Raw genomic sequence first — 17,149 nt, forward strand, 5'->3', positions numbered from 1 at the left:
TGTTTTCCATAGTGGTTACACCACTTTACCACTAACTGTGCACAAGGTTTCCATTTTCTCCACAACCTCACCAAACCCTTAGTTTCTTTTTTTTTTATAGTCACCATTCTAATGGGTATGAGGTGGCACCCAATTTTGAACTCTCCCAGTGGCTAGTGATTTTGAGGATTTTTTCACACGCTTATTGGGCATTTATGTATCTTCTTTGGAGAGCTATCTAATCAAGTCCACACCCTGTTTTAAAAATTGGGCTTTTTTCTTGTTCTTGAGTTACAGTTCATTATATATTCTGTATATTAACCCATTATCAGATATATGACATGCAAACTTTTTTCCCCCATCTTGTACAATACCTTTTCACTCTCTGTCCTTTAATTCTCAGAAAGGTCAGACTTTTTTTAAGTTTCTCATTTCTAGTTGTCTCCTAGCTGCCCTCTTTCATTCCTCATCTCCCAAACGCATTTCTTTCAAAACCTCTTTTCCAACTTCCTTGTAGGAGGACGGTATCACTCTGCTTTGGCAGCGGGCTCAAGAATGAAACCATTTACCTCCTCATCCCCTAGGTAACATCAAATTAATGAACGACTCCTATTTGCTTTCACTATATTTGCGTATCGAGCCGCTATTATTAGGTTTCTAATATGCCAGGTACTTTACACACTTATTTAAAGCCCCCACAATACTGTGAGGTAAAGGGGAAAGAAATTAAAGTACATAGAGGTTTAAAAAGTTACCCAAGAGTGCACAGTGAATAAATGACTAAATCGGGGTTTAAACTCAAGGAATGAGCCAGGGTTGGTTTTGAAGTCTGTTGCTCAGGGAACTTCGCCATGGTGAGGGCCAGGATAGACCCAGCTGTCTCCTAACAGGTAATTATTCTTACACCCTGTAACGGCGACCTGGACGCCAGCGTGAGTCTCCACTGCTCTTTTCCGTCTCTCTGGCTGCTAGTAAAAGCGCCAGAGAGGTCAGCTTTACTTCCGGGGAGGAAGGGAAAGGGAGGGACCACCGGAAGTGGGGAAGGTGCTGTGTAATCCGTAAGGAGTCGAGGCACTTGGATCTTCTAAAATGCCGGATTACCTCGGTGCCGATCAGCGGAAAACCAAAGAGGATGAGAAGGACGACAAGCCCATCCGAGGTCAGTCGACAAAGGCAGGAGCTTCGGCCCGATTTAGGACCAGGCTTGGCCCTGGAGGGGAGGCTGGATTTCTGCTCCGTTCTCGGTCCCTTTTATGCCGTTTGTGATTTGGTTTGCCCTTGGTCTGGGGCGCCAGCCGGTTAACCTGCCTGCCTTCTCTCTCCCTCATCTAGCTCCAAATCCTATAATTATCTCCCACTGGCCGAAATTTTTATTCATGTTCAGCTTTCAGGTCTTGAAGAAGTCACGCACCCTGCTTGGCCTTGCAGGCCTTGAAGTCCCGCCTGGCGGAACTTGGTTACTTGGATCCTCATTCCTGTCCCTCATCCCTCTCAAGTGTGACAGCTACTATCACTGTGTAGCCAGGATCCTGAGACATAATTCTCTTTAAAAAAAATTCCTTTGACTAGATAATACATGTGCATGCCTAAAACTCAAAAGGCCGAAAAAAGTACATTAAAGTGTCTCATTCTTGGCTCCAGCCACCCATTTATCCACGGAGACAGCTAATGTTGCATTTTGCGTTATCTTTCTAGACATTTTCTATGCATGTACAAGCAAATTTGCTTACATATTCCTTTTTACATAATTGTACCATGCTGTACATCTTGCTTTTTTCAATCTTAATGTATTTTAAGGATAAGTTCATATTACATAGTCAGTGTTGTCTGCATCCCACTTTATTAGATATACAGTGATGTATGTAATTATTATTGTTGGACATTTAGATTTCTCCCAATCTGTTGGCCGTTATAGAGCAATGAATAACCTTGTTCATGTAACTTTCACCACATACACAAAAAGGGTAAATTTTGGAAATGGAGTTGTAATTTAATAGACAATGCCAAATTACTCTCCTTAGAAACTATAACACTTTTACCCACCATTTTCATACATGATTTCTTCCCAGTAATCCCTTTTGTTGTCTTATCTTTCTGCCATTTTCTTTTTTGGTTCTTTATAGGCTATTTTAAGCATTCTTGTGATGGCTTTTTCCTGTCTTTTACTCTTGCCTTGCTAAACAACTTCAACCTCTCATAGCACCCTTCTCCATTTCTACCCTCCCTCCAAAGAAAGATTTTTCTCTCTACTTTCATCTAATAATCTGTTTCCCTTGAAAATATTTTAGGATACTGCAAACCTCAGAGGTACTCAGTCACCTAATTGACAACTTAATTACAGAAATTTAACATTTCATCTGTGCATTTCTCTGGATGTGTTACTCTGTAAATGTATTAATTTATCTCTTGAATACATTTAAGACTAATGTGTATAGAATTTTATGTGCTTCTTCATCCATATCTTATTTGATCTTTGTAGCAATACTGAAGGTATATTGGTATTATCTCTATTTTTCAGTTGAGAAAACTGATGCTTAGAGAAATTAAATGGTTTTTCCAAGGTTACGTAGCAAATGATAACGTTGCTGAGACTAGTGCCAGGTTGTTTTCATTCTCAAACTCTGTTTTTGGGCTCCCTATTTTTGTGTTGCATCACTTTGAGACTCTTCAGCAGCTATATTATGTGGTTTTTTTAAAATCCGCCTTTACCCAATTAGATAAAATATTCTTGATTACAAGAATTATTTGATAGTTGTATGTATACGATAACTTGGCACAATTTTTCTCACTCTACTAATGCAGTTTGAATTGAGCAGAAAATTGTTATCTCTAGTTATTTATGTTTGAATCTCATGTATTGTCTCTTCTTTCAGCTCTGGATGAGGGAGATATTGCCTTGCTGAAAACTTATGTAAGTCCTTTGAATGTCCATAAAATATAGATATTTTATGTTGAAATAAGAACTATTATTGGTATTACTCTTCCAAAATAATTAAAGAGGATGTCTAGCAGTTTATAGTAATCCTAACTGGAAAAAGTTACCTACCTACAGTTTCTGTCTAGGATAGATCAGAATGTCAATGTGTCTAAGTTTATATATTATTTTTATACTATTTGTAATTAAAATGTACTATATTGAAAAACATTTGAAATAATTTACACAAATGTTTACTGTATTTAAAATGTATGTCAATGTTAAATGTTTTTATAGTTTAATAAATTACTAATTTCCTGATATTCTAATTAAACTGATCTTTATCTTCTAGGGTCAGAGCACTTACTCTAGGCAGATCAAGCAGGTTGAAGATGACATTCAACAACTTCTCAAGAAAATTAATGAGCTCACTGGTATGTGTATATATATATATAAGTGTATATATATATATATGCATATATTATATTTCTGTTTCCCCTCTTTAAATGTAATGTGTTAATTATACCAAAGGAGTTTATAAATGTTTCTCTTTCATAAATTACAGTTTAAAGAAAATTATCATCTTTTCTGTCTGTTAAGAAATTGGATCTCATTTAACAATCTCTTTTACTACCTTTGACAACCAAGTTTAATTCCTAAGCAATTAAGAAATATTATCCTTTAAGCAAGTAATGTTTCTGTTGATCAGAGTTCAATAAACTCTAATAAACCAGTTAAAGTTTCTTACTGGAAAAAATATGATCACATTAGTAAGTGGGCTATTGGCTAGTATTTGGAAACTTTTCTTGGGAACTTGAGTGGTGAAGTTTTATAGTATTCGACCACCAAAAAAAAAATGTCAAGTATGGCATTAAATTTTTGGCTCATGACTATTTTAGGGTGGTGGTTTTCAACTGGGTGATTTTGCCTTCCCCTTCCCCTAGGACATTTGGCAGTGTCTGGAGACATTCCTGATTCTCATGACTCGAGAGGGAGGTGATGCTTGTGGCATCTATGGGTTAGAGTCCAGTGATGCTGCTAACCATTCTATAATGAATGAATGCACAGGACACCCTCCTTCCACCTCCACCAAAAAAAAAAATTATTTAGTTCAAATGTCAGTAGTGCTGAGGTTGAGAAAACTGGCTTGAGGGCAGTGGTCCCCAACTGCTGCACCAGGGACCAGTGCTCCTATGAGAATCTAATGCCTGATGATCTGAGATGGGGCTCAGGTGGTTATGCTAGCATTGGGGAACAGCTGCAAATACAGATGAAGCTTAGCTCACTCACCAGCTGCTCACCTCCTGCTGTGCGGCCCGGTTCCTAACAGGTCACAGACTGGTACTGGTCTGCAGCCCCAGGGGTTTGGGGACCCCTGCTTTAGGGTGTTGCATTATATTTCAGTGAATTTTGTAATCTTTCTTTATGTAGGTATTAAAGAGTCTGATACAGGCCTGGCGCCACCAGCACTCTGGGATTTGGCTGCAGATAAGCAAACGCTCCAAAGTGAACAGCCTTTGCAGGTTGCAAGGTATGCTCTGTGGAAATTTATTTTTATCTTTTAGGCGCTTTTTAGAATCTTGGGTATAATGAGATGGTTCATAAGGAATTTTTATTCCAAATTCCAAGTAAATAAAGCTTTCTATACAAGTATCTGGGGTTAAAATTTTATGCCTTAAACACTTATTCAAGAAATAGGTGAAGACAGTCATATAAAAGATTCAAATAATATAGAAAGACAGAGCAAATGTGGAAACCTTCCTTCCAATCCTTGTCCCACTGCCCCTTCCTCAGACATAACAACTACTGAAAAGAGTTTGATCCTCTTAATCCTGCTGCGTGTCTTCCTATCCCTGCATTCTCCTAATGTAATTACATTAAAATTTAGGTTAGATCAGTATTTGGTATTTTTATAATTATAGCTAAGTACACCCTATTCACAAATAGCCAAGTAGTATACTGATTATTTTTCCTTTCTTGCACCACTTTTTGTTTTCCTTGTCATAATTGCCTTGTTTTTTCATTTGCCAGGGTTTTTGTTTTTTTTTTTTAAATGTATATTATTAACCTGTCAATTTTTCCTGATTGTCTAAATTGTTCTTCAGGTACATTAGGTCCATCAGGTTTTCTCTTGTGTACTTCAGGTGCACCAGCCGCATCTGGTATTCAGTCAGGTTCATTGTCCTGAAAAAGTCTTTCCCAGCACTTTCTGACCTTCTTCTGTTTGACCAGTTGTTCTTTATGCCTGTCGAATCACAGTCATCGTGTGACTTCTTACCTGTAGATTCCCTTTGCCTCTCTTCTGTTGCTTGTGTACCAACTCTTTTCAGTTTACTTGCATCCTCATTAGGTAGGCTAAATCATCTGGTAGCTTCCTGAAAGTGGGTCATTTGGGAAGTAATATTTTGAGAACACAAATGTCTGAAAATGTCTTGGCTGGTGTAAAGTTATTTTTCCTTTGGAACTTTGAAGTCATCGTTCTGTTGCCCTCCACCTTCTGGTGGTGGTAGTCTGAAGTCACGCTGATTCCCAGTCGTGATATGTAACCTCATTTTTCTTTGCAGGTTGTTGAGTCTCCTCTTGTTCTCACTTGTTCTGAAATTTCATGATGATGTGTGCCCTGTTGTTGGTCTGTTTTCATCCATGGCGCTGGGCTCTCATGTCCTTCAGTGTGGCAGATTTTCTTAAAATGATTCGTTTGTTAATTTCTTTCTTTCCATTTTCTTGGTCCTCTATTAAGGACTTCTGTTTGGATACTGGACCTCTTGGATTGCTCCTCTAATATGCTAATTTTTCTTGCTTTTTGTGTGTGTGTTTCGGCTCTACTTTTTGTGAGATTTTCTTAACTTTTGAGTCCTATTAATTTTTTTTCTCATTTCTTTTCTCAAGTTTTTAATTTCCAAGAGCTCCTTTTTTCTTTCAATGTATGTGTTTTGTTTTTTGAATATTCTGTTCTTATATCAGGGTAATAGTAAGTTCTCATCTTTAAGGAAATTAATAACTGGAAGGTTTCTGCTTCCTCTAAAATGTTTTTTTCTCTTTGCTTGTTTCCTATCTATCTTTTATGCTAGATGTCTGGTAATCTTACTTTGGGCTTTAGTTTTAGCGGGAGACCAAAAAGCTGATAGAAGCTCTAGATCCAATAGTAAAGCATATTGATCCTAAACTTCACTATAGCTTATATAGTTGGATGTTTAGTTGGGGAACCTTCAGTGTCAGTACCTTTAGATCTTTTCATTTGAATCGTCATTTTCCCCAGAGAAGTTGTTTTCAATCTCCTGTTGTCTCAAATCTCCAATATTTTGGAAGAACAGTGGAGCTAGAGGGCCAGGAAATTTCAGCAACTTCTGTTTACTCACTTCTCTCTCACTTCCCTGTCCTCATTTTAGTAAAGTTATCACCACCACTACCTTCACCCCACCTCTTGCCCCAGCCTTTCTTAAGAACTTCAGTTTTACTCTTTCCAGAGTATTGTTTTCAGCTTAAAAAAGAAACCCTATACCCATTACAGCTCCTGTTCCCCTCTCTCTGTAGCCCCTGGCAACCGCTTTTCTACTTTCTGTCTCTGGATTTGCCTGTCCTGGATATTTTCTATAAATAGAATCATTTCATATAAATCTTTTGTTTCTGGCCTCTTTCACTTATTATAATGTTTGAAGATTTAGTCATATTGTAGCATGTGTCAGAACATCATTTCTTTTTATAGCTAAATATTTCAGTCTAATTTCTCTCTTCATTGATAATCTCTGTTTGGTGAGACATTGTTCTCATACTTCCCATTAATTGTTTAAACATGGTTTCCTTTAGTTTTTTAAAAAAATATGATACTAAAGTTTTTTTTGTAAGACCACTGTCTAGGCTTCCTCAGAGACAGTTTCTATGGACTGCTTTTTCTCTATGTATGAGCTATACTTTCCTATTTCTTTTTGTCTCTCATAATTTTTTTATGTTTTAAATAATGTAATATGTCAGCTTTGGAAATCAGATTTCCACTTTCCCTAGGATTTGTTAATTTTTGTTGCTGTTTTGAAGTGTTTGGTTAGTCTCCTTTTAGCCTCAACTGATAACGCCACCTCAGACAGTCGTGATGTTAAACAGTTCTCACCGATTGTTTCCAACAAAGGCCCTGTGGGTAGGGGTATTCATACAGAGTGAGCTCTGAGTCAGGTTAAATAAAAACAAGTCCTGAGAATGGAGCTCTTCAGCTAGCTGCCAGACAGACAGGTGAAATAGTGACAGTTTTCTGGGGGTTGAGCTTTGGGGAACTCGAAACTCATTCTGTACCCTCTCCCCCCATATCTAGAGTTCAGAAAATGTTGATTTTGACTGTTTTTGCCAGTGTTCACTTTGCTTTTAAAGAGGAGCAGATTTTTGAATGTCCTTACTTTACCATTCTGGAAATCGAGTATTTACTTTTTCAGCTGTAGATTAAAAAATGCATATCTATTCAGACAGTGTTGGCAGGGTCTGTCAGATAAAGTAGTGATAGATACTTTATATATATAATTCTACCTCCCTGGTAGACCTTGGCTAGTGACAGGGACAGAGTCCTGTCACACAATTATGCCACAAGTACAAAGCATTCTTTACCTTACTTTCAGTGCTACATACATGCATACTCTAGTGACTGCTTTGTATTTTCCTATATTTGTTGCTACAGCTCATGACATGAATTCTTTCTAACATGAGTTATGTTTTTTGTTTTTGTTTTTATTCAGTAGATAGTATAGAAAAGGAAAGGCAGTAGGCTACTTTCTACAATGATGTGCAGTGGTATTTCTACAATGGTATTACAAATTTGTCTTCATGTCACACAGAAAAAGAATACATTTAAGTTAAAAATAGCAACAATAAAAATGAATTTGAACTATAAACTCAGGAAAGAATGGAAAACACATCCGTTACTTAACTTGGTGTAAGAAAAGACTGTCTTCTGATAGGAAAATGAAGAGAGTAACTTAAGACATACAAGAGTATCACTAATAAAGGAATGTAGTTACGAAAATCAAGAAATCAGAGAACTTCTTAATGATGAAATATTTCAGTTTAATTTTCCAGAGGAATGTATCTTTTGAAAATTTTATGGCTTAGCAGAAGTTGAGTGGACCCTTGGGATTGAGTGTATTCTATAGAAAAGGATCTTTAACAGTGGCCCAGTTTCTGCATTTCTGGTTTACACCTGCTCATTAGTGTGCTGCATGCCCAGGAGAGGATCTAGTTACTTGAATTCATTAGTAGTGGTTTAGGTTGCTTACTCTAATCAAGCCTTTTGCTGTGTTAGATGTACAAAGATAATCAATGCTGATTCGGAGGACCCAAAGTACATTATCAATGTGAAGCAGTTTGCCAAGTTTGTGGTGGACCTCAGTGATCAGGTAGCACCTACTGACATTGAAGAAGGAATGAGAGTTGGGTAAGATTTCTTTTACAGTAAATGTTCGTCTTTCATTAAAGATACCATGTCACATTCACATCCTTGGCTTTCTTTTGACTGAATGCACTGCTTGCCGTGGGATACGAGGGGATGATCTATTAGAGTACTGCAGTTGAACGTCCTTTCTTCTGCATCCACTTCTTGACCTCCCTGCATTCTCCTTTTCCCCATCCCCATGTGGTATTTTTTATGAATGGCTTCAGATGTTGTAAAATAAGTGCAGAATTTTAAAGTTGAGTTTCCCAGTCTGAGGTAACGTGGTGTAGGTATGGGTGGAAGAAGCATTTGATCTAGGGTAGTTATAAAGATTAAGTGAGCTAATGTAATTAATGCATGTAGAATACATGATAATTTACTTAGAAAATTTTTTGAATGTGTTAGTGAGGCTCTTTTTTACCTTTCTAGTGTGGACAGAAATAAATATCAAATTCACATTCCACTGCCTCCAAAGATTGACCCAACAGTTACCATGATGCAGGTAAAAAACTGTGGAGGGAAAAGAAATGGCATGACCTAAAATACAACTGCATCCTTCTCAAAAAATCTTGAAACTTTTAACTCATAAACTATTAATACGTGGGTATATATTGACTTGCCATGTTTTTTTAAACCATTTTTTTCAGTTGTGGAAGTCTTTATCAGTTTTTATTTTACTAGTTTGTCTCTCACTTTGTGTTATAAGTAATATAGCAAGTGGTTCTAGGAAACTGGGCAATGTATTCCAATTAAAAAAAAATTCTTACTTGCTTTAAGTCTGATTTTTCTTTTAGAATATTGGGTCTGCTGTACTAAATAGAACATTTGGAGTAATATTCAAAAGCCTATGGCTATACGTTTTCATCCTTCTATTAGGTGGAGGAAAAACCTGATGTTACGTACAGTGATGTGGGTGGCTGTAAGGAACAGATTGAGAAACTTCGAGAAGTAGTTGAAACCCCTCTACTTCATGTAAGTGACCAAGTCTGTTGCATTAAAAATTTTTTTGTATAAAGATGTGATAACCTTTGTGTACTCTGCACTAAAATTGCCTATATATTAGACAGCTTTTTAAATTTTATATTTTCTTTAATGAAAAATTTTAAGGGTAGTGGTGTGGAGAGTTGGTAAGTTCCAAAAGAGAAAGCAAAAGGATAGAATGGTCAAACCTACTAAAAAAAAATACAGATCTTCTGTTTTAAGTGACAAAGGAAGTTGAGGTAGAGCCTTTAGCAATATGTTAAAAATGTTTTAAGTTATAGAAGAAACCATGTGTTCTAATGATAAAAGAAGAAATGGGCTTAACTTGAATCAGATTGAGCTTGAGAGGATAATGGAAAACTAAGATATTAAATACCAGGTAATGCTTTTGTTCTTTAAACACTAATTTTTTTTAAATTAGGGGGGAATTTTTGTTAAGCCTGGATAGTAGAAACACCTTCAAAAGCCATTCAGTCTTACGTGTTGATATTAGTTTAGTTTAGATCTTGTATCTTAGGATAAGTAAAGTTTGTATTTAAGTCAGGTATGTAGATTGTGGACTTAATTTTGGTTTAAATATATTGATGTAGAAGAAGTCTTATTTTTATTATACAGAAGTGATAAGTTTAAAATTTGTGTCTATTACAGCCAGAGAGGTTTGTTAATCTTGGCATTGAGCCTCCCAAGGGCGTGCTGCTCTTTGGTCCACCAGGTACAGGCAAGACACTCTGTGCTCGGGCAGTTGCTAATAGGACTGATGCTTGCTTCATTCGAGTTATTGGATCTGAACTTGTACAGAAATACGTCGGTGAGGTAAGGTAAATTGGTTATAATCAAAGAATATGTAGTTCTGTGAAAGATTTATAAAGCATGGATGAAATTAAAGGGGCATTTCCACATTGAAAGATTGAGACCTGAAATTTATCAATTGATGGGTTGTAATTAGTAGTTCAGAAGCCACCAGCCTTCCCTCGTGGTCATTTGGAAATAAACTGCTTAAAATTTTTAATCACTATGTGCCCTGCTCAGAAGAATGACATTTTCTGTAGATTTGGTTTGTAAAATAAATACCCGAGAAATGCCTGGTAAGTGCTTTCAAAAGTGTACTTTCACTGCAGGGGCAGCATTTTATGTTCTACTGAGAAAGAGAGAACATAGATTGTCTACCTGTATACACATGCATACATATAGGTTTTTTTTTTTTTCATTAGAGAGTAAGTCTAAGGTTGTAAATTGTATCTGAAACAATGATTAGTATACTTAAAAGTTAGAAAAGGAGCTGCATGAGTTGAGATGGATTGTACTTTTATTTCCTAATCAAAACTTAGAAATCAAGTTCAGTGATCAGATATGCCAAGTGATAGATCAGATGCTTTTATTTCCTCAAGTTTTGCTGATCGAAATGGTGCCTTTATTTAACAGTGTTAATTTGACCTCTTTAGGTCTTAAAGTTAACATTGTTTTAACATTGAGGCTAATAAAATTAATTTCATGGAATAGGTAACAAATTTCAGATTTTTGACAAAGCTTGAGGTAATAATGGTTGAGAATACTGGTAGGAATATTGAGAAGTTTGAAGTATAACTTATTATAGTCTAAAAGAGTTTAAAACCAACTATGAATTAACAAGTAATTTTTTTATTAGGGGGCAAGGATGGTTCGAGAGCTCTTTGAAATGGCCAGAACAAAAAAAGCCTGCCTTATCTTCTTTGATGAAATTGATGCTATTGGAGGTATGGATAGTATTTTAGAGAACTAATTTAGTATTGGATTTTGTGAGAGTTCAAAAGTAGTATGTGTAGAGTTTTCCTGATATGTTAATCTTATACAGAATTTTAATTCCAACTCTTTTATGAGTTCTGGCACATCGAAGTCAAAGATCTAATAAAAAGTAGGGTTGCACCGTGAAGGAAAAAAGAAATATTATATAGCATTGCTATTTCTCAGAGTATTTCTTTGTACTTCTCTGATTTCATTCATATGACTTATTTTCACATTTAACAACTCCAAACTTGGGCTACAGCTTCACTTAATGTGACAAGAAAGCAGTGGGGCATAATTTAATTGGTAAGTTCCAAAAGAGAAAGTGTACATAAAGTGTACATAAAACGTTACTGTTGGCTTCATAGATTTGATGAAATGCAGTACTAGCTGTGCAATCTGGACAAGTTACTTTAACCCTGAGCCTCAGTTTGTTCATTTATAAAGGATACAATAATTCATGCTTTTTATTTCATGGATTTTTGAGAGCTTTAAAGTAAATAATAAATGTGATAGACTATGAAAACTCCAAACTACCCTATCGACTATTGTCATAGTCTATAAGAGTAATAATCCTTATCAGCCAAAGAAGTGTCATATGTCCAGACCATTGTTATTTAATTAACTTAGTGACAAAAATGACTTGAAAATATAATGGACCCTGTAACACTGTTTAGGGACTGTGGTTAAGTTGCCTAGAGTTTTGTTTTTAGACTGGATGGACGTTATTGGGTTTGGACTGCCTGTAGTTAAGTAGTTAATTTGAGCACAGTATATTGATGCAGTATGCTGACTCTGAAGTCACTTTTTAAAAATAAGTTTTTTAATTTTTTAATTGCAGTTGGCATACAGTATTATATTAGTTTCAGGTGTACAACATGGCGATTCGATGTTTATATAACTTACGAAGTGATCATCCTGGTGAATCTAGTACCCACCTGACACCATACATAATTATTATAATATTATTGACTATATTCTTATGCTATACTTTATATCCCCATGGCTTTTTTAACTACCAATTTATACTTCTTAATCCCTTTCTCTTTCTTACTCACTCCAACTTCCTTTCATCTAGCCACAATCAAAATGTTCTCTGTATCTATGAGTTTGTTTGAGTTTGTTTCGTTCTTTAGATTCCACATATATGCGAGATCATACAGCATTTGTCTTTCTCTGTGTGACTTCACTCTGCACAATACCCTCTAGGTCCATCTGTGTTGCAGATGGCAAGATTTTTTTCTTTTTTATGGCTGGGCATTGATGGACACCCAGGTTACTTCCATATCTTAGCTATTGTAAATAATGCTGTGATGAACATATGGATTCACATGTCTCTTTGAAGAAGCGTTGTAGATTTCTTTGGGTAAATACCCAGAAGTGGGATTACTGGGTATTTCTTTGTCTCTTGTTATAGCCTTGTTTTAAAATCTATTTTGTCTGGTATAAGTATTGCTACCCTAGCTTTTTAATGTTTTTATCTTTGCTCCCATTTTCGTAAAATATCTTTTTCTATCCCTCTCAGTCTGTGAGTCTTTCCATCTAAAGTGAGTCTCTTGTAGGCAGCATAGGTAGGGGACTTGTTTTCTTATCCATTGAACCGCATTGTCTTTTGATTGGAGCATTTAATCCATATACATTTAAAGTAGTTATTGATAGATATGTAGTTATTGCCATCTTATTATTCATATTTTTAATCTTTTTCCTTCTTAAATTTGTATTTTTTATTTATCTTTCCTTTCCCTTTAGAATTTCTTGTAATATTGGTTTGGCGGTGAACTCCTTTAGCATTTTCTTGTCTGGGAACCTCTTTATCTGTGTTTTGATTCTAAATTACAGCTTTGCTGAATATGGTAATCCTGATTGTAGGTACTTGCTTTTCATCACTGAATATTTCATGCCTGCAAAGTTTCTGTTGAGAAATCATCTGACAGTCTTATGGGAACTCCCTTGTAGGTAACTAACTGCTTTTCCCTTGCTGCTTTTAAGAGTCCTTCTTTGCCTTTAACCTTCGGCATTTTAATTATGAGGTGCCTTTATGTGGGCCTCTTTGGGTTCATCCTATTTGGGACTCTGTGCTTCCTGGCTTCTATTTCCTTTGCCAGGTTAGGGAAGTTTTCTATCATTATTTCTTGAAATAGGTTTTCAATTCCTTGCTCTCTCTCTCTTCTTCTTCCAGTACCTCTAAGATGCAAATGTTGATACTCTTGATATTGTCCCAGAGGCCTCTTAAACTATCCTCGTTTTTTTGGATTCTTTTTTGTTGTTGCTGTTCTGATTGGGTGTTTTCTGCTACCTTATCGTCTAAATCGCTGATTCAGTTCTTTGCTTCATGTAATCTATTATTGATTCCCTGTAATGTAGTCTTCATTTCATTTATTGTATTCTTTCTTTTGTTTGTTTGTTTTTTATCCCCATTTTCATGTTTTCTCTTTGTTAAAGCTCTCACTGAGTTCATCTACTCTTCCCCTAAGTTCATTGAGCATCCTTCTAACTAGTCTTTTGAACTCTGCATCAGGTAGGTTGCTTTTGTCTCCATTTTGTTTAGTTCTTTTCTGGAGGTTTGTTCTGTTCTTTCATTTGGGACATGTTTCGGTGTCTTCTCATGTTTGCTGCCTTCCTGTGTTTGTTTCTATGTATTAGGTAGGGCTCCTATCTCTCCTGGTTTTAGTAGGGTGGCCCTATATAGTAGGTGTGCTGTGGGGTCAGTGACACAGTCTACCCTGGTCACTTGAGCTGGGTGCTCCAGGATGTGTTCCTTGTACGGGTTATTTGTGCCCTTCTGTTGTAGTCGAGCCTTGATTGCTGTTTGTACATCAGTGGGAGGGTTTGACCCTCAGGCTGATTGGTCGTGGGGACTGGCCATTACTACAGTGAAAGAGCTGTTGTGCAGGGGCTGACCCTACAAAGTAGGATTTGCTTTAGTGGGGCTCTGGTGCCTGCCCAGTCTGCTCTTTGGGTTTGTTGTTTGTGGAGGTGGTTGGGTGGTGCTCTGGTATGGTCTGAAGCTGGCCACCAGGTGTATTGGTTCTGGGGCCTCTTGGGAGAGGCTCTGGTGCAGGCCATGGTTGGCCACTGCTTGTGCCCTGCCCGGGGCCACTTGGTATGAACTGTAAAGTGATCTGCAGATGGTTACCACTTGTGCTGGGCTTGATGGTACCTGGGAGAGGCTAAGCTGTGAACTGAAGCCGTCTACTGCTAATGCTGGGCTTGTGGCTGCTTAGCAAGAGGCACGGGGCACACTATGGCCAGATACTGCTTGTTTGGGTTTTGTGAACCTTTGAGAGGTTTTAGGAAAGTTCACAGCCTGAGCCAAGACAGGGTATTGTATTGAAAAGCCACTGGAAGCAGCTTGGGAGGGCCCGCAATTTGGGTGGGGTGGGGTCTCAGGGAATCACCAGGGCTGGAGCTCAGAACGAGTGAGTCTGTCAGCAAGTAACTTCGTATATGGGTGTCTTAAAAGGAATGTGCGTGACTCTAGCCACCCTCTATCTCACTCAACCAGAAGTTGTAAGGACTTCTTTTTCTAGCACTGGGAGCCCAGTGTAGGGCTAGGATCCCTTGCTCTTCTTGAGGGACCTCTGCAACCAAGATAGCCCTTCCAATTCTCAACCGCCACATAGGGGTGTGGGATCAACCTGTTCCATGTCTCTCTTCCCCTCCTACTAGTCTTGAGGTGGCCTTTTCTGTATGTCCCCAGTTGTAGGACTTCTGTTCAGCTACATTTCAAGTGTCTCGCAATGATGGTGGTTCTGTAGTTTAGTTGTAATTTTTGATGTGGTCAGCATTTCCCTACTCTGCAGTGTTAACCGGAAATCTGAAGTCATTTTTATAGTATCTTTGGAATAAGCCTCATTATGTCACAATGCTCTAAAGCTATGGTTTCCAGAGTGGACTGTGTATTATACAGTATTAGGGTGCAGGAAGAAAATACTAAATTTTTTTCTCACACTTAAATCTTATTTTTAAAGTTTTCATTTATTTGTTTTGTAATATGTATAATACATTACACATTATACATAATACAATAGTATGTATATGATTTAAACATGAAAATACATATTTGGAGGCTTCTTTTTTGATTTTTTTTTTCTCTTTTGGTTTAATTGAAAGAGACTGACATTAACCGAGAGTACTTTAATGTGTCCAAAGGAGTGTAATATATAGTTGTTATAGTTCTATACTATGGACTTAGCCATATTTTTAAGGAGTTTTGAGAAATTTAGAAGAGTATGTCAGTTTCTGACATATTCAACACCATCATACTGCTAATCCATTTGCATGGATTCTGCTACCTTGTTGAGGTGTAATTATATTAAACAATAGGTGTTCTTGAGAGATTTAAAAAGCAAAATTCCTTAAAGAGGATTAAAACAAAATAAAGGAGCCTGTGTTAAATAAATCTATGATGAATCTTTTAAAAGATTTACCATCTAATTAGTTTAGTGTAAACCTGGTTCTTATAGGATTTGCTTAAAACCGGATGTTCACTTGCACTGGAGGGTATGATTCGAGCTGAGATTTACAATACTTTCACATTATGCTAGTGCTGCTAAGTGGATATGAAGAGCTTATCTTTCATCTTCTCAGGGGCTCGTTTTGATGATGGTGCTGGAGGTGACAATGAAGTACAGAGAACGATGTTGGAACTGATCAATCAGCTGGATGGTTTTGATCCTCGAGGCAACATTAAAGTGCTGATGGCCACTAACAGACCAGACACTTTGGATCCAGCACTGATGAGGCCAGGGAGATTGGATAGAAAGATTGAATTTAGCTTACCAGATCTAGAGGTAAGAAAATCATTTCATTTTAGAAAAGAGATTCTTGATGTGATGTTTTTCCATTTTAATATTTAATAATTCCCTTATTTTCAGGGTCGGACTCATATTTTTAAGATTCATGCTCGTTCAATGAGTGTTGAGAGAGATATCAGATTTGAATTGTTAGCACGACTGTGTCCAAATAGCACTGGTAGGTTGAAAGCTCTTGCTTATATTTGATGGTCTGTCTGTCCAGGCTGCTTTAATTAAGTCTGTTATTTCCTTTTTGTTTAAAAGGTGCTGAGATTAGAAGTGTCTGCACAGAAGCTGGTATGTTTGCCATCAGAGCACGGCGTAAAATGGCTACTGAGAGGGATTTCTTGGAAGCTGTAAATAAGGTCATTAAATCCTATGCCAAATTCAGTGCTACTCCCCGTTATATGACGTACAACTGAGCCCTGAAGGCTTTCATGAAAACACTTCTTTTAATTGGAAATCTAAAGTTAATAAAGACTTATTGATAACCATTTCACACAAAAATAAATGGTTTCAAAATTGTATGTTTTTCAGATATTCTCTGTAGTACAGTAAAAGGTGACATCTAATGTCATTAGTCAGAGAAGCTTATTACAATGTATGTTGACTGTTTTTTGATCCTCTACCATTTAAGAGTTCCATATCATAAAGTGCTTATTTAGAGCATGTGTATTTGCTGGCTGGGTACTGTGCATATATTGTCTGGTATCATCCCAGTTGCCCAGGAGGTAGATCTAATGGAGTTTCATCTAATGAATGCAAAAACTTTCCTACTGAATTTACTTGTAGCAGAGCTGGGATTCACGTGCAAGTGTGTTAGCTACATTGCTTATGTTTCTAACCGTTATGTTCTTCTGCCCCTCATCAAAGTAGCCCATTATGCACATGACCACATGCATTTCGATGTTTTTTTCCTACTACATTGAATAATAAAGCTTTGGCCACATTTTTTTAAGTGAAAGAAGGAGCAGATGTATGTAATATGTTTTGCTTTGCCATTTGGTTTCAACTTAATAAAAAATTATTGATTTTAATGATCAGCAAAGTAATAATACAGAAAAATATGTTCACGTAATAATCCAACTTAGAAAATCCAGAATTGGCTTCATAAAGAGAAGTACTTATTTTCATTTTATAAATTAATGGTTTAAAATTTTGGTAAAGCTCCTGTTAGACTTCTGGTCTACAGTGAGATATTTCTAAAATAAAAATTGTATTAAAATTCTCAGCAGATCTAAAATTATTTCTTGTGCAAACACCACCAAATCCCCTCCCTGCTTCCACCACAATTACTCCCTTCCCCCA

At 36.8% G+C, this 17,149-nt stretch overlaps 1 protein-coding gene across 1 annotated transcript; it reads left to right on the plus strand.

Annotated features, from left to right (window-relative positions):
• Positions 1-970: 970 nt before the first annotated feature.
• PSMC2 (proteasome 26S subunit, ATPase 2) lies at positions 971-16,368 on the plus strand. The gene is made up of 12 exons (XM_039848979.1): positions 971-1,138; positions 2,853-2,890; positions 3,246-3,327; positions 4,325-4,424; positions 8,175-8,306; positions 8,733-8,805; positions 9,180-9,275; positions 9,933-10,097; positions 10,930-11,017; positions 15,636-15,838; positions 15,923-16,019; positions 16,106-16,368. Exons 1-12 carry the CDS (start codon positions 1,069-1,071, stop codon positions 16,261-16,263), a joined length of 1,302 nt encoding a protein of 433 aa, XP_039704913.1. The 5' UTR covers positions 971-1,068; the 3' UTR covers positions 16,264-16,368.
• Positions 16,369-17,149: the final 781 nt, after the last annotated feature.

This window comes from Pteropus medius, unplaced genomic scaffold (assembly GCF_902729225.1).
Source record: "Pteropus medius unplaced genomic scaffold, Ma_sr-lr_union100, whole genome shotgun sequence".
Taxonomy (NCBI): Eukaryota; Metazoa; Chordata; class Mammalia; order Chiroptera; family Pteropodidae; genus Pteropus; species Pteropus medius.